Source organism: Eriocheir sinensis, chromosome 60 (assembly GCF_024679095.1).
Source record: "Eriocheir sinensis breed Jianghai 21 chromosome 60, ASM2467909v1, whole genome shotgun sequence".
NCBI classification, from domain to species: Eukaryota; Metazoa; Arthropoda; class Malacostraca; order Decapoda; family Varunidae; genus Eriocheir; species Eriocheir sinensis.
In genome coordinates, this window is record NC_066568.1 from 11197469 (window position 1) to 11219968 (window position 22500).

At 43.4% G+C, this 22500-nt stretch overlaps 2 protein-coding genes and 1 long non-coding RNA gene across 43 annotated transcripts in view; 2 read left to right on the forward strand and 1 right to left on the reverse strand.

Annotated features, from left to right (window-relative positions):
- LOC126985966 (synaptic vesicular amine transporter-like) overlaps positions 1-10788 on the forward strand; it is a 75154-nt gene extending 64366 nt beyond the window's left edge. Inside the window, exons 7-13 of the mRNA XM_050841578.1 lie at positions 456-539; positions 1071-1253; positions 2248-2349; positions 3917-4143; positions 5129-5312; positions 5857-5993; positions 7179-10788. Coding sequence (XP_050697535.1) covers positions 456-539; positions 1071-1253; positions 2248-2349; positions 3917-4143; positions 5129-5312; positions 5857-5993; positions 7179-7244 — 983 coding nt within the window. The 3' untranslated portion in view covers positions 7245-10788. The remainder of the gene's footprint in view (positions 1-455; positions 540-1070; positions 1254-2247; positions 2350-3916; positions 4144-5128; positions 5313-5856; positions 5994-7178) is intronic.
- On the reverse strand, positions 10712-15019 carry LOC126985967 (uncharacterized). Its single transcript, XR_007739224.1, has 2 exons — positions 11638-15019; positions 10712-11504 (listed from the first exon to the last, which is right to left on the reverse strand). It is a non-coding gene; the product is annotated as an uncharacterized LOC126985967 (long non-coding RNA).
- A 2991-nt stretch (positions 15020-18010) lies between these two features.
- LOC126985971 (urea transporter 2-like) overlaps positions 18011-22500 on the forward strand; it is a 60720-nt gene continuing 56230 nt past the window's right edge. For all 41 annotated transcript variants that reach the window (XM_050841593.1, XM_050841594.1, XM_050841592.1 and 38 more), the window contains exon 1: positions 18011-18357. In XM_050841593.1, coding sequence (XP_050697550.1) covers positions 18334-18357 — 24 coding nt within the window. In that variant the 5' untranslated portion in view covers positions 18011-18333. The remainder of the gene's footprint in view (positions 18358-22500) is intronic.

Sequence of the window (22500 nt, forward strand, 5' to 3'; positions counted from 1 at the left end):
TCGCCCCTCTTCCTTCTCTCTTCTCCTTTCTTCTCTTCTCTCTCTCCTTCTCCACTTTTATCTTCCCCTTTCTTCACCTCCTCTCTACACTATCATCATATCTCTCTTCCCCTCCATCATCATCCTACTCTTTCTCACCCTCACGTTTATCACCACTCCGCTGCATCTTCCTCTTCCTCCGCTTCTTCTTTTTCTCCATCTTCTTCCTCCTCCTCCTCCTCTTTCGCATCCTCCTCCTCTTCTCTCCTTATCCCGCCCCGAGTCTCTCCCCCCAAAGTTTTTTTCCTCTTCCTCCTCCTCTACCTCTTCCTCCTCTCTTCATCTTTCCTCCTTTTCCTCTTCTTTCTCCGCCTCTTACTCTTTCTCTTCTTCATTCTCTTCTCACCACTTCTTCATTTTCCTCCTCCTCCTCCTCCTCCTCCTCCTCCCCTTCATGATCTTCTTCTACCCCGCAGTCTTCGCGTTCGGCAGTAGCTACCTGGTGCTGTTCATCGCCAGGGCTGTGCAGGGCATCGGCTCATCCTGCTCCTCGGTGTCAGGTAAGCACAGATGTGACGGCAGGGGAGAAAGTGAGAGTGAAGAGAGTAAGAGGTGAAGGAGGGAGTGAAAGTGAGAGTAGGTGATGAAGATGAAGGTAATAAGGTGGGTGAAGATAAGGGCAGATAAGGAAAATGAGGGAAGGGGACGGTACGAAGATGAGGAAGGTGAAAAAAAGTAAAGGATGAAAGGATAAGTGAAAGGAAGAATAGGTGACGAGGGCAGGAATAAGGTAAAAATGAAGGTGAAAATTAAGGTAGGTAGAATTGAAGGTAAGAATTATAAGGTACAGTAGGTGAAGGAAAGAGTTGGTGATACAGGAAAGAGTAAAAGATAGGAAAGGAAGTGGAAGGAAGTGTAGGTGATGAAGGTGATGAAGATGAGAGTATGGAAAGTAGATGATAAAAGAGTAATTCAAAGGAAGAGTAGGTAAGGTAGATAGGTAGTGAAGAACTGTATTAGACTGTGATGAAGACAGTAACAACAACAACAACAACCCCCTTCCCCCTCCCCTTCCCCCCCCCTCCCTCCAGGCATGGGCATGTTGGCTGAGCGGTACCCTGACGACAAGGAGCGCGGCAACGCCATGGGCATCGCGCTGGGCGGCCTGGCCCTGGGCGTGCTGATCGGCCCTCCCTTCGGCGGCGTCATGTTCCAGTTCGTGGGCAAGACGGCGCCCTTCCTCATCCTGGCGGTGCTGGCGCTGGGCGACGGACGTGAGTACTGCTGACGGAGGGGAGGAAACATGGAAACATGGAAACATGGACTAGCAGGCAGCAGAAAGCCTGTTGGCTCATTACTAGGCTGCCTGCGTTCAGTGATTTAATCAATCCGTTTGCCACAGGAGGATGGGATGGGAGGATGAGAAGGATGAGGACTTTGTGTTATGTTAGAGAAAGGAAAGTAGCAAAAGTAGAAGTAGTGGTAGTGGTTCTTGTAGTAGTAATAGTAGTAGTGGTGGTAGTAGTAGTAGTAGTAGTAGTAGTAGTAGTAGTAGTAGTAGTAGTAGTAGTAGAAGTAGAAGTAGTAGTAGTAGAAGGAGGCGGAGGAAGAGGAGTAGGAGGAGGAGGAAAAGGAGCAGAAGGAATAGTTTTGGTTGTTGTGCTAGAGATGGGAGAGTAACAATGGTAGTAGAAGTAGTGGCAGTGGTTCTTGTAGTAGTGGTCAGCGTGCGGGCATGGTGAGGTCAGTGACCTAGGTTCGAGTCCCACCGATGCATGCTGGCAATTTTCAACCATCGTCGAGTGACGGAAAATTAACCGCATGGTGGTCAGACCTTCAGTCGATCATGATCTCAGTGACCTCCGTCAAGAGGAGCACAGGGGGGCAGCGTGGGCCAGGCAGAGTCACACATCACGGCAGCCACTATAAATAAAATTCGCCTGCGCCACTAACGGGCTGGGGTCGCCGAAGTAACCCAAGGCGCTATTGGCAGCATCTAAAAATGTAGTAGTAGTAGTAGTAGTAGTAGTAGTAGTAGTAGTAGTAATGGAGTATGTTACATCGTATTTAAAACTCATAAAACTTGACTATTAATAATAATAATGAGATAATAACAATAATAAAAGAAAGTAATAATAATACGACTAACCATAACTCACCCTACACACACACACACACACACACACACACACACACACACACACACCAAACACGTGCCCTCACCCTCACCACCCCCTTACTCCCCTCCACCCCATCACCCCCCCACAGTCCTGCAGCTCCTCGTCCTGCAGCCTGCCATCAAGAAGCAGGAGGATGAGGCGCCCACTCTTGTCGAGCTCATCAGTGACCCCTACATCGTCATTGCGGCAGGTGCGTGCGTGCGTGCGTGCGTGTGTTGGGGGAGGGGAAGGGGGAGTGAGGAAGGGAAGGAGGAGGGGCTAGGGCGAGAGGGGAAGGGGGAAAGAGAGAGGAAGAGGGAAAGAGGAGGAAGGAGCGAGATAATGTGAGTAAGTACATTTTCTTACCTTTCAGTATTTTAGTCCTACATTGTCATTGCTGCCTGTGCGTGCGTGCGTGCGTGCGTGTGTGTGGGAGGAGGGGGGAAGGGAGGGGAGTGGGGGAAGGAGAAGAGGATTATTAGGCTGAGAAGAAGGGAATGTGTGTTTAACTTCATTATTATTTTATCTTTCAATATTTTCCGGAAGGGTTTGAAGAACTGACTACCTTTGTATTTGTTGTTTATATGATTATTGTTTTGGGGGGTGGGGAGGTTGTATGTACGTGTGTGTGTGTGTGTGTGTGTGTGTGTGTGTTTATTTCATCCTATATGTTACTGTCTTTGCTTTACATTGATTTTAAAGATGAAATAATTTTATGATACAGCTGATTAATTCATATCTTTGTCTGTCTGTTTATCTATCAATCTATCTATCTGTCCATGTGTAGTGAGAGAAGAAACTGATGCAGGTATTTGCAGAGAGAGAGAGAGAGAGAGAGAGAGAGAGAGAGAGAGAGAGAGAGAGAGAGAGAGAGAGAGAGAGATTCACCATACTCCACATAATTACCTTCTTCACTACAGAACTTCCTCATTAGAACATATTTCTCTATCTCTAATCCTTCCACTCTCTCTCTCTCTCTCTCTCTCTCTCTCTCTCTCTCTCTCTCTCTCTCTTAGAACGTCATTTCCTACCCTTCTTTTCCCTCCCTCCTCCCTCCCCTCTCTCTCTTATCTCTCTCTCTCCCTCCTCCTCCATTCCTCCCTTTCCCTCCTCCACTTTCCTCCTTCACTTACGTTCCTCCTGACTTCTTTTATTTTTTCTTCCTTTTCTTTCTTTCTTCCTTTTTTTCTACCCCTTTCTTTCTCGCTATCTCCGCTTCATCACAACAACAACAACTACTACTACTACTACTACTACTACTACCATTTCTATCACCACCACTACCACCATCATCTCCACCTCCTTCTTAACTCATCACTACCACCACCACCACGTTTTTCTTTACCTTTTGCACATCACTGTAATTACCACGACCATCATCACCACATCACCTATCTTAACCCCCGTCATCACCACCCCTCTGTATTAAACCCCATGATCACCACCACCACATCCCCCACCATCACCACCAACATCACCACCATCTTCCCCCCCTTCTATTTCAAATCTCCACTCCCTTTACTACATCAAACTCACATCATCACCACTACCACCACCCTCGCTACCGCCTTCTTCCACACCAAACCATCGCCCCTCCTCTCCTCCCGAAATTGACGTACCTTTCGGACACTGTTCTTGACTCTTGTAGGAGCAGTGAGTAGCGGGCTTTTTTTTTTTTCATTATTGTTTCCTTTTTTTTGGCCCTTGAACTGTTTCCTCTACTGTAAAAAAAAAAAAAAAAAAAATAACAACATCACCAACATCTCCCCTATTCCCAGGCGCCATCACCTTCGCCAACATGGGCATCGGTATGTTGGAACCGTCACTGCCGCTGTGGATGATGGACACGATGGACGCACCGGAGTGGCAGCTGGGCATCGTGTTCATCCCCGCCTCCATCTCCTACCTGATCGGCACCAACCTCTTCGGCCCGCTCGGACACCTCATGGGGCGATGGCTGGCCTCCCTGCTCGGCCTCTTCGTCATTGGGATCTGCTTGATGAGCGTGAGTGTGCGGGGGGTGGGGGATGTTGGGGGGGTTCGGGTGGAGAGGTAAGGGGAGTAGGAGTGAGAGGGGAAGGAAGGGGGTATGTGATTGGAAAGGGAAGGGGTGGGTTGTTATTTTTGTGGGGGGAAGGGAAGGGGATATGAGTGTTGAGGGAAGGAAGTAAAGGGGAAGGGAAGGGTTGTGTGTGGGGGGGTAGAGGAGGGAGGGGAAGGAAGGGGATATGTGATTGGAAGGGGAAGGGGTGGGATGTTGTTGGGTGTGAGGGGAAAGGGAAGGCGTGATGGGTGTTGAGGGAAGGAAGTTAAGGTAAAGGGGAGGGTTGTGTGGGGGGGTAGGGGAGGGAGGGGAAGGAAGGGGGTATGTGATTGGAAGGGGAAGGGGAAGGTTGTTACTGTGTAGGGGGGGGAAGGGAAGGGGTGGTATGTGTTGGGGGAAGGAAGTTAAGTGGAAGGGGGGGGGTTGTGTTTGTTGAGGGGGTTGTGGTGGGGGTGGTAGGGGAGGGTTGTTGCTGCTGTTGTTGTGAATTATGTTATTGTTTTTGCAGTTTCCTTTTTTTTGTTTCCTTTTTGTAATTTGTGTTTTCTTTTGAGTTCGGTTTTTTTCTGTTTTAACTTGTTCTTTTATTTTTCTTTCTCCTCTCCAGTGTGTTTTCTTGTAAGGTTTTTTCGTTTTTTTTTTTTTTCATCACCTCATTCTCTATCACCTCCTTGCCTCTTTTTACTCACATCACCATCACCACCACCACCAGCACCACCACCCACACCACCAACACCACCACTACCACAATTCATCTTCATTCCATCTAGTATATCAAACCCACATCACCACCATCATTATCGCCACCACCACCACAACCACCACCACTAAACCACCTATTTTAACCTCCCTCACCACCACCACCATCATCATCACCACCACGCCTCCCCTCTCCATCTCCCTCCTAACTTTGACCCCCGATAACAACCCCCCCCCCCCCTCTCAGATCCCGTCGGCCACGCAGATCAACCACCTGATTGCACCCAACGCCGGCCTGGGCTTCGCCATCGGCATGGTGGACTCCTCCATGATGCCGGAGCTCGGCTACCTCGTCGACCTGCGACACTCAGCGGTCTACGGCTCCGTCTACTCCATCGGCGACGTGGCCTTCTGCCTCGGCTTCGCTATCGGTGGGTGATGACGATGATGGTGATGGTGATGATGATGATGATGATGGTACTTTGCTCTTACTGTTATTATCAATGACAGTAATAATGTTTGCCTAAACTAATACTGATGCATCTAATAGCGACTTGATCTGCTTGGGCTTCGTTATTGGTGATTTCTGATGGTAATGGCGGCACTCTTTCTTGCTTTTTTTACCACTGTTACTAATGATGGTACTTAAACTGAGGCTAATGGGATACCTAATGATCTAATGGTGACGTAACCTGTCGGTGGGTTTATTGTTGGCTGTTGATGGTGATGGTGATGGTGATGGTGATGGCTCACTCTTGTTCTTGTTCCTACTGTTGCTCCTGCTTGCTGTTTGTTACTGTTATTACCACTATTCCTCTTAGTAACGATGCTACTTATCCTGAAACTGAGACAATGGTGATGCTAACGATCTTATGGGAACGTGGATTACTGTTTCGGCCTCGCTATTTGTGGGTGATGATGATTATGATGCTACTTTTCTCTTGCTTTTGTTACCACTGTTGTTCCTGTCGCCAGGCCCCGCCCTGTCCGGCACGCTGGTCCAGACGTTCGGCTTCAAGTGGATGTTGTACGGCGTAGCGATCATCAACTTCCTGTACGCGCCCTTCATGTACTGCCTCAAGTCCCCGCCCGCCAAGGAGGGCGAGCAGCAGGTGAGTCAAGGGCGGGACTCACCTAAACCGTACTGACTCTACACGCACCGCCCCCCTCGGCCACCCGGAGAATTGTCTAGGTCTTGATTGGGAGTCTCTTTTGTTGCTGCTGACTCAGGCCCGTATTCTTAAACATTTCAGCGCCCAAGCACACATATTTGACAAGGTTTTCGTATGCGTTTAGGGCATTTACATGGGTAGTTTTATAACCCTGGTGGTAGTTTGACCTTTCTTGTGTACCGTGAACGCGAAAAAGCACTTATGAAAACCCGATCAATCTCCTATTCGAACTTTGGAAATAGTTGATGTGAGAGGTTGAAGCGTCTAAAGATACCGACCTGAGTCCGGAGTGGCCTTTGACTCGGCAGTCTTCCACCATCTCCTGGACACTTCGGGATGCCAACGGGATTACAAATAAGATTAAAGCCCGTGTTTATAAACGTCTCGGCGCCTCAGTTCGCTCGTTTGAAAAGCCTCTCGTAGAAACTGCTGGGGTTTTCATGGACTGTTTAGTGATCGTAGTGATAGTTTTACCCGACTTTTACACCTTGAACTGGAAAACTACCCATGAAAACCCGGCTAACCTTCTCTGTGGCCTTGGGAAATTGTCGTAAAGGGAGCCGAGACGATTAAAAATATGGACCAAAGACTAGGGACTTTGACATTCTCGGAGCGCGATTTGTAGGAGTCAGAAGAAAACTTGCCTAAACTTCTCCTTCAAAGCCTCAATTAATACGACCCCAGATAGAGATATAGAGGACGTTGGGAAAAGCTTTTGTCCTGGAGTACAATGTAATGATGATGAGGAGGAGGAGGAGGAGGAGGATAAAGATGCCTACCAGAGGGATAAGAAAAAAAATAGGAGTCAAAGAGATTATAACTTTATTAATAAGTCTCACCGACCTTTTCCTTTTCATGCTCCCCCTCCTCTTCCTCCTCCTCCTCTTCCTATTCTTCCTCCCCTTTTATTCTTTCTCCTTCATACCATCCACCTTCTCCTGCTTTTTTTCTTCTCTTCCTTTCACTACCTACTACTACTACTACTACTACTACAACCACTTCTACTACTACTACTACTACTACTTCTACTACTACTACTACTTCTACTACTACTACTACTACTACTACTACTACTACTACTACTACTACTACTACGACTACTACTACTACTACTACTCTCCACAGGGGTTGATCTACGGAGAGAAGTCCTCGGTTCGCTACGTGACTTACAAGAATGAGGAAGAGGAGTAAGAACACGACGCCAACACAACCGAGACAGGAATAAGACGAAAGGAGGACAAGAGGTAGACAAGGGGAAGACGAGAACTAAAACTAGGAGAATAAATAGCAAGAACAAAAATAAGAAGAACAAGAAAAAAACAAGAAAAAAAAAGGAAGAAAGGATAGCACGTCACCAGGAAGTTCGGCCACAAGAGCAACTAGAACTGGTGACTCTACTCTGCACCACACGCTCAACTCCAAGCTAAGATCAGACATATTTCAAACAGTGTTCAATATAACTTCTCTTTCTTCTCCACCCAGGCAGCATTAGGAAGACAAAGTGGTATGTACATTCAAAGGAGGTTTACATGTTATCGTGTGTGTTTAATTGCTGTGCGCGGAAGTTCTTGAATGTCGGAAGCAAAGTCGAAATTATTAAAGTCGTAAAATTAAGGAAGCAAAAGTGAAAAAGAGAAATAACTGGGTTTGAAAATGTACGGAAAGCGTGAAGTCGTGAAATGAGGGAAACGAGAAAGTGAAAATAATAAATAGTTGGGGTTTAAGAATATTGTGAAATTACAGTCATGACGCGAAAGACTCGAAAAAGAAATCCAAGTAATCAGTCTTTTTAATTATAGTAATGTTCCAACGTGAAGAAATCAAGGAAAAGAAATTAAAAAAGAAATTGGTTAAAAAAAATTACTGAAACTAGAAACCCATAAAACCAAATACGACTCAAAATGAAAGTATAAGGCGTTAGAGAAAAAAAAATGGCGAAATGAGAAACTCTTGACACTATGAATATAATTAGTGAAAAAATGCGTTTCAGAAAAAGTTAAAAAGGGATGCTGAAAAATAGAGGAGAAAACGAAAAATAGAATTAAGATATTACGTAAATTTTACAAAAAATCTTTATGAAGACTTGATTAATTATGATTCATTAGAGAAGGGAGGAAGAGCTGGACGAAAGATGAATATGAGAAAAATGGAAAAGAAGAGACATTAATAGAAGGAGAGTTAAAGAAATGAGAGATGATCCAATCGAATTCAATACAAAATGGTGGCGAGAAAAGAAAAGGAAAAAAAGGAAATTGTGAAGATTTAAGAAAGAAAAGTCATGAAAAATCGAGAACATAATAATAATAATAATAATAATAATAATAATAATAATAATAATAATAATAATAATAATAATAATAATAATAATAATAATAATAATAATAATAATAAAAGGACACTTTTTTTCTGGACTATAAAATTCATCTAAACGAACTGTAGACTATAGAGAAAAAGTATACACCTAAAAAGAGAAGCATAGTTCCCCCCCAATAAAGGGTAACTGGACTAAAAAAAGGCTAGACTGCAAAAAAAGTTAAGTAGACGAAAAAATGTTAAGTAGAATGAAAGAAAATAAATGAATGATCTAAAAAAAACTAACACTATAAAAAATAACAAGGCAAGAAGGTTAACTGACTCCAAAATAGATTAACGTAAATTTAAAATAATAATATCGATTTCAAAAACATGAGTAACTGTATTGAAAAAAACCCACTAGACAAGAAATGGACTTAAAATGTTAATTAAAACTAAAAATAAATAACAAAACTTCAAATGAATAACAATCTGAAAAATAAACACTAGACAAGAAATGGACTTAGAATGTTAGCTAAAACTAAAGATAAATGACAAAACTTCAAATAAATAAGAAACTAAAAAAAAAATGGACGAAAAAAAGATTAACTAGACTATAAAATAAACTCACGGAATCCTCCCCCCCAAAAAATAAGGTTCTAAAAGATAAAAATCGGTACAACAAAAAACAATAAGCACAAAAAACAAGATTTCAAAAACAACAAAACCCAAAAATCAGCAATTCAGAAAAAATAACAACAAAAAATAACACGGCTTCAGAAAACGTCCAACAGCTAAACTTTCTCGACTTTCACTTTCACGAGTAACTTCAGGACGTTCCTCTCACCTGGACGCCCTAAGCCTCACCTGACTCGCCGTTTACCTGCCACTAATTAACCATCGACAGGTGACTCGCCTTACCTGTGACTCACCTAACATGACCTGACTCTCGTTCGGCTGACTCAGGGAAATTATTATACCGCGACTTTCTTTCCCTGAGTCAGTGAAGAGACGTCGCTTATGACTCACCGAGAGCTCTTCCTGACTCACACGGAGCTCTCTAGTGACTCAGAAGCGTTGTAGCGTAGCCGTATAGTCGTGACTCAGGCGCCTTCAAGCTGACTCACCATCAGACCGTTGCATGTGAATGAGAAGCGGAACAACGCGAAACAAACGGACTAAACACGAACTTATCTTGACAAACTAAACAGCAAGGCAAATGGAGGTAGAAATTGTGGTTGAGAAATTGAACTTAACAAAACGCAAAACAATGCTGACAAACTCCAGCGAAAGGCAAACGGAAGCAGAAATTGTGTTGCACCTAAATGAGAAGCTAAAAAAGATGGGAATTAATGAACTTGACAAACTAGAAAAAAAAAATAACGGAAGCAGAAATTGTGTTGCATCTTAATGAGAAGCTGAAAGATGTGAAATAATAAACTTGACAAAAAAAAAGAACGGAAGCAGAAATTTTTAGTGTTGTATATAATCGAGAAGCGCAAAAGAAGCGAAATAATCTAATGAGCTAATTCAAAAGCGATAAGATAAGAAAAATAATATTGAATGTTTTTCACTTTTTGACAAGACATTAAATTAATTGACAAACAAAATCGAAAAGCCAAATACAAAAAGCAAAATTATCTTGACAAGGTATGGGAGGAATGTACAAAATCTATTCAAAAGCGAAGAGATAAAGATAAAAAAAAAGTGATGTATATGGTTGAGGAAACCGATTTGGACTTTTTATTAATGTGAGAAGAGGGACTTTGTGGTGACCATTTTGACACACACACACACACACACACACACACACACACACACACACACACAGATATATACTGCACACAAAAAAATATAGACAAAAAAACTAAAAAAAAAACGAAACTTTAGATTTTTGAAACACACACACACACACACACACACACACACACACACACACATACACACACACACACACACACACATATATACACACACAAAAAAAGCTATAGATAACAAACACAAACACTCACACAGGACACTACCCAACACACTATAGATGGCTAAAACGTAAAAAAAAAAAACAATTAAAACAGATTATACCTATAGACGATTAAAACACATACACACAAACAAACAAAGGAAAACTATAGACTCCTGAAACACACAAACTCACAAACACAGAAAAAAAACAAGAGACACTCGTAGAATCGCTTTGTACGTAGAGTTAGATGCTGTACAAAGATGTTAAGGCCCATGGGAGGGGGGGAGGGGGGGGGAAGGGGGAGCTGCCATTAGTGACTGACTGGTTTGTAATTTTTTTTTGTCAGACCATCGACTTGATTATTAAGGGAAGCACTCGTTACAGACCTCTTAGTTACTGGTGGTTTACACGCTCTCTCTCTCTCTCTCTCTCTCTCTCTCTCTCTCTCTCTCTCTCTCTCTCTCTCTCTCTCTCTCTCTCTCTCTCTCTCTCTCTCTCTCTCCTATCTAACAAGCTTATCTGAAAGAAAACTTTAAACTATGCAATGTCATCACACACACACACACACACACACACACACACACACACACTGTCCCTCTTCTCTCACCATACCACCATACCTACGCTACCATACCTAATAACACCATACATAAGGAAACTACCATTACTACCATGATTTTGAAAGCCTTGGTAGTGAGGGAGCACCATACCAAACCACAACCATGGGAGAAAGGGAAGCACCATAACTAACACCATAAACACTCACCATGGCACCATAAGGGAAGCACCATAACATCATGAACTGCCATGGGAGTGAAAACAACCTAAAAAGCGAACACCATAAAATCAGCCATGGGAGTGAGGAAGCACCATAACCAACACCATAAACACTCACCATGGCACCATAAGGGAAGCACCATACCACCATAACCCACCATGGGAGTAAAAAAGGAATGCCATGAGAAACAGACACCATAAAATCAGCCATGGGAGTAGGGAAGCACCATAACATCATAAACACTCACCATGGCACCATTAGGGAAGCACAATAACACCATAAACTACCATGGGAGTGAAGAAGAAAGCACCATTAGCAAAAGACACCATAAAATTAGCCATGAGAGAAGGGAAGCACCATAATCAACACCATAAACACTCACCATGGCACCATAAGGGAAGCACCATACCACCATAACCTACCATGGGAGTGAAAAACGGGACACCATGAGAAAGACACCATAAAATCAGCCATGGGAGAAGGAAAGCACCATAACCAACACCATAGACACTCACCATGGCACCATAAGGGAAGCACCATACCACCATAACCTACCATGGGAGTGAAAAACGTGACGCCATGAGAAACAGACACCATAAAATCAGCCATGGGAGTAGGGAAGCACCATAACATCATAAAACTCTTACCATGGCACTATAAGGGAAGCACCATACCACCATAACCTGCCATGGGAGTGAAAAACATAGCATCATGAGAAACAGACACCATAAAATCAGCCATGGGAGAAGGGAAGCACCATAACATCATAAAACACTCACCATGGCACTATAAGGGAAGCACCATAACACCATAAACTGCCCTGGGAGTGAAAAACGAAACCCCATGAGAAACAGGCACCATAACACCATAACTGCCATGAGAACCACAAGGGAAGACTAAACAACACCATCATAACCACACTGGCCTACTTCATGGCACCATACCACTATACAGACACCATACATGGCACCATAGGGAAGCACTACCATCAAACACTGCCATGGGAGTCGTATGGTAATGGCACCGTAACCAACACCATAAGGGATGCACTATACCACCATACTAAGCATTGGTAGTCAAGGGAAGCACCATAGACTACCACACAAGCTTAGGAGAGGCACCTTAGGATATCATGGCACCATAAGAGCCGATATAGTGCCAGTATGGTGCCATGGAAGCAAGGATGGCACCATAAATGTAGGGAAGTGCCAATAGGGAACCACCAAGATATTGACGATTTTACTACCAATACACACACACACACACACACACACACACACACACACACACACACACACACACACACACACACACACACACACACACACACGTACCTTTCGCATAAAAACACACAAGATAAAAGTAACAAAAAAAGTATACACAAAAAAGTAACTAAAAAAAAGTAGAAAAGTAAAAAAAAAAAAAAAGTCCCACGATCAGTCGATTATTGTTATTGTTATTATTGTTTTCATCATTACTGTTATCATTATTATTATTAATATTATTATAAGACGTTCAAAATCAAGAATATTGCATTACTTTTTTGTTGCTATTCAATCGGTAAATATAATTCTGTCTTGAAGTCTGATTTCGTTCGTTCATTATTTATATTTTGTTTCCTTCCCTTCTCTCTTTCTTTATTTTTTTATTTAATTGCCAAATACGAAAAGTGTTTGCAGTTTCATTTATTTCATTTTTACTGTTTGAATTTCATCAACGAATGCAGTGTTGTTTACGAATACACAAATTATTTTCATATACATAAACCTAGTCATTCATCTCTATGCTCGTCAGGCGTTTCACTACATTTCTTTCATTTATTTATTCATCCCCTCATTCATTTCAATCTACCAATCTGTTTATTTATGTTAGTACAGCCTCTAACGTCATCCTGCTGGCTGACCTTCTCGTTCATCTATTTATGTTCATGGTTTTTACATTTGTCTTTCACTCCTGTACCAATTTCATCTATTTATTCAGCTTAGTTCACCCTCAGACGTCTTCTTTTTCTCTAATCTCTTCGTTCAGTGTTTCAGAAGTGAGTGAATGTTTCCCAGAAGTCTTCCATTCCAGAGTGATGCCATGCAGTCCTGGGGCGAGAGAGAGAGAGAGAGAGAGAGAGAAAGAGGGCCAGTGAGAGAACCCAGCAACAAGAAAAAGAAGAACAGAGAAAGATTAAAAAAAAGTATAAGGAATAGAATTTTCAGACGAAGCAAAAATATAAGAAAAAGAACTTGTTAGGATATCAGGAGCGGGCGCCGAGGCATTGCAAGGAAAACAAGGCACTAAGAACGCCATACATAAGGTCAATTTCGCCTTACAATCCCTCTCAATGGTCACACTACACGTACAGAACCAGTATCGGTCAGTCTATATCCTCTGCAGCGGGTGTTAGTTTGACCTCCCCGCCGCTAGAGGTCACACGCCTTGACTCTCGTGAATGGCTGCTCGGGGGACAAGGCGAACGTTTCCTAAGATCATAAAAGGTCATGTAACGTGTATTTTTCGGAATTCTTGGCGTTGTGTACTTGTTCGATTCCTCTTTGGGGTTTGGTCGGCGCCCGCAGCGAGTTGGTCAAGGTTGAGAGGTCACTGGAGGTCATGCATGGTGTGTTGTGTTAGGGATGGTTAGGTTAGGTCATGTCAGGTTAGGGTAGGCTGGGTCATGTTAGATTTGCTATGAGGGATGTTTAGTAGGAGAATATGTTATTGTGTTCTCTCTATTTCTATCTGTCTATCTTTCTCTATGTCTATCTATCTCTCTATCTATATTTCTATCTATCTGTCTATCTATCGCTGACCAAGACTGTGTGTGTGTGTGTGTGAGAGAGAGAGAGAGATGTATGTGCAGCTGTTAATGTCTTTCTGTGTGTGTGTGTGTGTGTGTGTGTGTGTGTGTGTGTGTTAGTCATTGGGTAATGGCCAGTGCTAGTCCAAAAATACACACACATAACCGCACACACACACACACTCATACACAGAAATATACACACAAACTCATTCACACACACACACACACACACACACACACACACACACACACACACACACACACACACACACACACACACACACACGAGAGAAAGTAGTGTTCAATGTCATCTCGAAAATTATATGAAGAAAAAAAAATCTTATCCAAAAACTCGTCTAATCTTGACCTAATATATTTTTTGGGCAGGCAAGGTCAGGCTAGGCAGCAATGATGACCTCTGACCCCACTTCTTTCCTTACAATCATCATCATCATCATTATCATTATTTTTGTTATTATTATTATTATTATTATTATTATTATTATTATTATTATTATTATTATTATTATTATTATTATTATTATTATTATTATTATTGTTATGGGACTCGTAAAACAAAAATAAAAGTGTGATGCGCTGAGGTACACACACACACACACACACACAAGCACGAACGCACGCCCTCGCCAGCGCTCGTCTCGTCAGCCAATCATAAGCTTAGAATGTGTGTCGCTGAACCTGATTGGCGGACACACGCGCGCTGGCGACACACACACACACACTATAACACTAAAACACACCCCAAAAAACGAATATGAAAAACAAAATGAAACAAAACGAACCTATAAAACGAAATTGACTCGAAACACGAAACTCGAAACGAACGAATCACGAATCACTTTAAAAACCGAACGTGAACCTTTTTTTTCTCTTTGTGTTCGTGTATTTGTTGGTGTGGGAGTGAGCCAAGCCGTGACCCGTGTATGTATGTATGTGTGCGTGTGCGTGTGTGTGTGTGTATGTGTGTGTGTGTGTGTGTGTGTGTGTGTGTGTTTGTGTGTTCGTTCGTTGGTTGTATTTGCTGTGATGAAGACTATAAAAAAAGATGTATATGAAAAAAATAAATCTATATATTATACGTACATGAATGTTGACATGTGTGTACCTGAATAAAGGTGGCCATGTGCGTTTGTGTGTACTTTCTATCCTCGTGTGCGTTTGTGACTGTGTGTTTTGTGGGGGCATGTGTATTCAGGTGAGTAAGCACACACACACACACACACACACACACACACACACACACACACACACATTTTAAGGAAAAGCTGTATCAGAGCGGATGTGGAGACGGGACAGCGCGAGCGGAACTCTTTTCCCGTATCTCACAACTAGGTAAATACAACTAGGTAAACACACACACACATCATCATCATCATCATCTACATACCAGACTTAAGAACATAAGAACATAAGAACGCAGGAGTCCAAGCACATGTTCTCGAGCTTGTACTCGTGCTTAAGTACACAATATCATATACTTGTACTTGTACTCAGGGTCAAAGGAAGACGGGGTCGAGTCAAGCGCAGGTTTCTGTGAATGGGTAGGAGCTAGCGTGACGTCAGCGAGTGCCCACTATGTGGTGCATATAAAAGTTTGCCCGAAAAGAAGAACATTTTCTTTATTTTTTCTTTGGTGTGGGAAATTTTATTCTTTTACGAACGCAAGAGAGAGAGAGAGAGAGAGAGAATATTATAGTTTAGCGTTTCCCCTCTCGTAAAAGAAAATACACAACCCGAAGAACTCTCTCTCTCTCTCTCTCTCTCTCTCTCTCTCTCTCTCTCTCTCTCTCTCTCTCTCTCTCTCTCTCTCTCTCTCTCTCTCTCTCTCTCTCTCTCTCTCTCTCTCTCTCTCCACACACACACACACACACACACACACACACACACACACACACACACACACAAAAAAAAAAAAAACACACACACACACAGACAGACATATTTCGTCTTAGACATTCTTTAAAATCTTTAAAGCCGTAAAGCGATCGAAGAAAATATGAATTTGTACAGCTGGCAACACTCCTCTGACGTGTATCTAAGAAAATTTTCCTAAGATTCTTTCCTAGTTGTCTCGCCGTACACCACATGGTTTGCTCCCCCTCAAATATTCACCAAATTCCTTTGTTGAAGGGAAGTGTAAGGTTACTGTCATGAAGTTATTAAGGCAATAAGGCAATAGATGTAGTGTTGGCACAGCTCCAGGCTTGAATCGCACTCCGGCCGCAGGCACTGGTCGTCCAATAAGTTCGTACTTCAGATTTTTTTTTTTTTTTTAATATTTATCTTTTAGTATCACTAGGGGAAACGGGCCCTTGTCCTAAGACGGCCCGTTAAGAGTGCAAAAATACTCCCTCCCTGCGCGGGGGAGCACGGGCTAAGCCGATTGGCGGCCCGTAGCAGGATGCCGACAGGCCGACTCTATCGGCGATCGAAATCTAGCCGACCGAGTCGGTCCGTCGACGAGGACTGGCCTAGCTGTGTGTGTGTGTGTGTGTGTGTGTGTGTGTGTGTGTGTGTGTGTGTGTGTGTGTGTGTGTGTAGGACTGTTTCTGTCTGTGTCTGTCTCTGTCTGTATGTTTCTCTCTCTCTCTCTCTCTCTCTCTCTCTCTCTCTCTCTCTCTCTCTCTCTCTCTCTCTCTCTCTCTCTCTCTCTCTCTCTCTCTCTCTCTCTCTCTCTCTCTCTCTCTCTCTCTCTCTCTCTCTCTCTCTCTCTCTCTCTCTCTCTCTCTCTCTCTCTCTCTCTCTCTCTCTCTCTCTCTCTCTCTCTCTCTCTCTCTCTCTCTCTCTCTCTCTCTCTCTCTCTCCTGGCCTGTCTCTGCTTACTTCAGATTTCTTTGAAATGCAGATGTATGAAAATGCTGGATGCATATTCTGACGTTTTGAGAGGTTATATCGTCTCTTCCCCACAAATAAAGCCAAGTGTTACGTGTTTCTCTGTCTTTTGGTAAATTATAAAAAATGTAGTTTGACCGTCCTGAACGATGCTTGTTATTGTAGCCAACCACAACGCAGTGAGGTATTTTAAAAGGGAAAAATTCAGGTCATGGGGAGCGAGCGACGGGAGCCGATTTGAAACGATCACCTGAGGTGCTCTTCACAGACTGATAGGTTCGCGGGTCGGACCCCCCGAACTCTGGTAGACGTCACGGCTGCGCAGAACCTACAAATTTTGGCTGGGCCATGAGCAGACCCTGTCTTCCTTTGACCCTGCTTGTACTTAGGGTTAAAAGTTCCTTAGTATTTGTACGTGTACTTGTACTCGGACTCCAAGTACTCGACAATTTTTCGAGTACAATAAAAAAAATGCAAACGCGTGGCTGGTGCAGTGTTTGACGACCTGCCTGAGTGGAGGTGCGGCCAGGGTGAGGTGTGTTCTAAGCCTGGGGCTAGGGGAGCCCTGGGGTGAGGTGATGGTAAGGTCATGTGAGCTGACCAGAATAAAGAGGGGCTGGCAGTTTGTCACTTGATAACACCAGAAAAGCAGAAAAAAATTGAGGTTAAATCAGTAAAAAGTACTTGTACTTATGTTCGAATACAGAACGAAAGTACTCGTACCTGGACTCGAGTTCTGCTACAAAATTAAGTATTTGTACTTGGACTCGTGATAGCCTAATGTAATCATACTTGGACGCGAGTAAAAAAATACACTTCAACCCAAGTCTGCTACACACACACACACACACACACACACACACACACTTGGATTCAAGAGGTAAACATATCATCACACACACACACACACACAGTGACAAGAATTATTATCAGGACACATGCGCACACAGGCCCGGGGAGGGAAGAAGGGAGGGAGGTACAGAGGGTGAGAGGAGGGAGGGAGGAAGAGAGTAAAGTGAGAGGAAGGGGTGAGGAAGGGAGAGGGATAGGGGGAGAAGAGAGAGGGGGGAGGGACAGTATAGGGAAGAGGAGGCAGGAAGAGGAAGAAGGGGAATACGAGGGAGGGAAGTGACGGGCGGAAGGAGGCGAGGGAGGAAGGAGGAAAGAGAGAGAGAGAGAGTGGGGAAGAGAATAAGGAGGACGGATGGAGAGGGAGGGAGGGAGGAGGGATGAGAGGGAGGGTCAAGGAGGCGAGATGCAGAAACCATTAGTCATGTGGAGGTAAAGGAGGCAACGTCTCTCCATCCCTCCCTCCTTCCCTCCCTCTCTCCCTAACTCACTCATTAGCAAGACTTTTAATCAAGAAGAGAAATAACCGTGAACAATAACAACATAACTACAACTACTTCTACTACTACTACTACTATTGCTACTACTACAACTACGAAGAGGAGAGTGTTGAGTGGTGTTTGTGCTGGTGGTGAAGAAGTGACTGTATTGGTGATTTGATAAGGGGTGGGGGGGGGGTGACGGTGGTGGTGGTGACGGTGGTGGTGACGGTGGTGGTGGTGGTGGCGGTGATCAACAGAAGAAGGACGAAGTAATGCAGAACTTTCTTCAAGACCCGGTAAGTGTAGTAGTAGTGGTAGTAGTAGTAGTAGTAGTGCTTGTAGTAGTAGAGGTGGTAGTAGTAGTAGAGGTGGTAGTAGCAGTAATAAAAGTAATAGTAGTAGTAGTAGTAGTAGTAGTAGTAATAACAATAATAATAAAGTAGCGTTATCAGTGCGTCCAGATACCTTTTATCGTATTCCATGTTGATTAAGATAAAGAAGACTAGTTGATAAGCACACACACACACACACACACACACGCACACACACACACACACACACACACACACACACAGCAAGAGAGAGAGAGATTAGCTAACCCCATAAGTGCTTGATAGATATAGTTTACCCTGTCTCCCATTATATAACCTAAGAAGTGATAGGCATAGTTTACACTGTCTGCCATTGAAATTAACGACAGAAGTGCGCGCTATATGTTAATGATTCTCTCTCTCTCTCTCTCTCTCTCTCTCTCTCTCTCTCTCTCTCTCTCTCTCTCTCTCTCTCTCTCTCTCTCTCTCTCTCTCTCTCTCTCTCTCTCTCTCTCTCTCTCTCTCTCTCTCTCTCTCTCTCTCTCTCTCTCTCTCTCTCTCTTTCGTCACCTATCCACTAACTAAAAATATAAACTGCAGCAGGAGGAAGAAGAGAAGAAGAAGGAAGAGAAAAGAACTGCAAATAAGGGAGCTGAAATAAGAGAGTGAGAGAGGAGGAGGAGAAAGAGGAGGTGGAGGAGGAGGAAGACACGAAGAGAAAGACGAAAGAGAAAATACATAGGAATATATAGTACGTGGACGAGTGGTCAGCGCACGGACGTAACAAACACAGCATAGTGAATTAAAGGCCAGCTCGCAGTAGGCACCATTTAATTACTGTCTAGACGCTCAGGGCTAAAGATTACTCACACGCAGCCCTTCAGCCCTTCCTTTGGGGGTGACTTCTTCTTTGCCATCTCCTCTTCCTCTTCTTTCTCCTCCTCGGTTGTTGTTGTTGTTGTTGTTGTTGTTGTTGTGGTTGTTACTGCTGTTTTTTCTGCATTCTTTATTTGCAGTTCTTTCCTTCTCTTCCTCCATCTCCTCCTTTTTCTCTGCATCAGCCTTCCTTTTTCCTCCTCCTCCTCCTCCTCCTCCTTCTCTCCCTCTTCTTTTTCTTCCTCTTCCTTCTCCTCTCTTTCTCTTTCTGCGTCTCCCATATTTGCAGTTCTTTAAATTCCTCCTCCTCCTCCTCTCTCTCTCTCTCTCTCTCTCTCTCTCTCTCTCTCTCTCTCTCTCTCTCTCTCTCTCTCTCTCTCTCTCTCTCTCTCTCTCTCTCTCTCTCTCTCTCTCTCTCTCTCTCTCTCTCTCTCTCTCTCTCTCTCTCTCTCTCTCTCTCTCTCTCTCTCTCTCTCTCTCTCTCTCTCTCTCTCTCTCTCTCTCTCTCTCTCTCTCTCTCTCTCTCTCTCTCTCTCTCTCTCTCTCTCTCTCTCTCTCTCTCTCTCTCTCTCTCTCTCTCTCTCTCTCTCTCTCTCTCTCTCTCTCTCTCTCTCTCTCTCTCTTGTTCTTGTTCTTTTATTCTCTATTCCTTCCTCTTTAAACTCTCTTCATTTATCATCTCTTCATTTTCTTCTCTCCTCTCCTCTATCCTTCTCTTCTTTATTCCTTTCTTTTCTTTTTCTTCTCATTTATTCTTGACTCTCCTCTCATATTATTTTCTATTCCTTTATTCTCTTCTCCTCTCCTCTCTTCCCTTTTCTTCTCTATAATCTTCTTTCCTTTCCTCTCCTCCTCCTCCTCCTCCTCCTACTCCTCCTCCTCCTTCCCTGTATCTTATTCCGGTCATTATCTGTCTCCTGTTGGTTCATGTTATATTCTTAGCGGTTCAATATCTCGTCCGTAAAGCAATTATATTATCATGGTTAACTAGCGCGTCTCTTTTTAATGTCCTCCGTTAACTTTGATATTTTATTGATCCGGGTTCAGGTTGTTCTAAACCTTTTTGTTGTTGTTGTTGTTTTCGTGTTTTGTTGTTTCTGTTCCTCTTACTTTTCGCTTTCTTTATTTCTCCTTTTGTTGGTTTTGTTACTTTTTTCGTCTACTTTTTCTTCGTTTTATTTTTCTAGTTATTATTTTCTTCTTGGTCTTGCTCTCATTGCGCTTTCTTTCTTTGTTTTTTTCTTTCTTTCTTTTTTTCTTTTTTCTTTTTTATTCGTTCCATCCTTCCTTCCTTTCTTCCTTCCTTCCTTCCATTCATCTATCCTTCCTTCCTTCCTTCCTTCCTTCATTCATTCATTCATTCATTCTTTTCTTTCATTTTTTATCTCTTCCCTTCTAGCTTGCATTCATTCATTCATTCTCTTTCTTTTTTCATCTATTTTATTCCTCCTCCTCCTCCTCCTCCTCCTCCTCCTCTTCCTCCTCCTCCTCCTCCTCCTCCTCCTACTTATATTCAAATGCTCCTTTGATTTTATGCGCAAATAATACAATCCTGCATTCATTCATTCATAAATAAGTTTAGAAAAAAAAACATAACATGCAAAAAGAAACATACGCTAAATAACAGCAAAACAAAAAACAGAATAAATGCATAAAGAAACCAATACATAAAAGAGAGCATTGCCAACAGAATAACAAAGTGGACATGAGAGTAAGATCAAGGCGATGAGGAGAAGATACATAGATGAATAATGAAGAAGTGGAGGAAGTAGCAACAGAAGGCAGGAGGGCAGTAAGGCAGGCAGGTATTCTTCCTTACTATTTCTTCTTTTATTTTCACTGTGTGTTTTTTTTCTCCTCTTCCCTCCCCTCCTCTCTTCTTTTTTTCTGCCCTTCTTTCCAGGCAGGTAGGTAGGTATTCTTCCTTTCTATTTCTTCATTTATTTTCGCTGTATTTTCTTTCTTCTCATCCTTCCTTCCTCTCTTCTCTTCCCTTCTTTCCAGGCAGGTAGGTTGGTAGGCTGGTCCTCAGGTGTTCGAGAGCCTCTTTTTTTTTTATTCCTTCATTCCTTCCTTCCTTTCTTCCTTCCTTCCTTCTTTCCATTCATCAATCCTATGAGCGTCAAGTTGCGGTAAAGTCAATCTTCACCATCCTCCTCCTCACACACACACACACACACACACACACACACACACACACACACACCATTCCTTCTCATACGCACTTACGCAAGCTTTCTTCTCGTACTCATGACCCTGTCTACTTTTTCTTTCCTTTTTTCTACGTGTTCGCCTAAAGCGCCGGTAGATAATAAAGAATGGGGCGGTAATGGCGTTGGTGATGGTGATGATAATGGTGATGAAGGTATGGAATAAATCACAGTGACGGAGGTTACCTTACATATCTTGGGGATGATGAGGTGATGAGGATGGTAAAAATGGGGGCAGAAAATAAATGTTGGTAATAGCAGTGATGGCGGTGCTCGTGATAATGGAGGTGGTGATGATGGTGGTGGTGATGTCTTTGGTGATGTTCTTACCTTCGCTAACATCACTATTTGCCGGCCATTATTCATACATAGTGATGGATTTCTTGGGTCAGTGCCTGCCTTTTGTGGCCAGCCGATGATTGATGGATGAGTGAGTGAGTGAGTGTTGAGTGAGTGAGTGAGTGAGTGTGAGTGTGTGAGTGAGTGAGTGAGCAAGTGAGTGAATAAATGAGTATGTAAATGAGTGAGTGAGTGAGTGATAGTGAGTGAGTGAGTGAGTGAGTGTGTTAGGGTGTGAGGGTGAAGGCCACGACACACGTATCTACCTGAAGGGGGGAGGGGGAGGGGGAGGAAGGAGGGGGTCAAGGAAGGGGACAAGTATACAGGTGAATCTGTGCTTGTGTCGGTCACCACCACCACCATCATCATTATCATCATCACCATCATCATCATTCTCTCACCTACCCTTTATTACCTTGCATTAAGGGTATCAAGCAATTACCCCCCCTTAAAGGCAAGCACAGGAGGGAGTCGAGGCAAGGCCGTCTAGATGGCCGTGGTCGAGGCACCCTGAATAGCAAGCCAACGTGGAGGGAGGGAGCGGAAAGAGGGAGGGAGGGAGGGAGGGAGGGAGAGGAGACAAACACCAAGGCGAAAAGGGAGGAAGGAGGAGGAAGGAGGAACATGACAAGGCAGAAGCGGAGACAGACGGAGAGAAAGAGGGACGGAGGTGAAGGAGGAGGAGGAGGAGGAGGGAGATGAG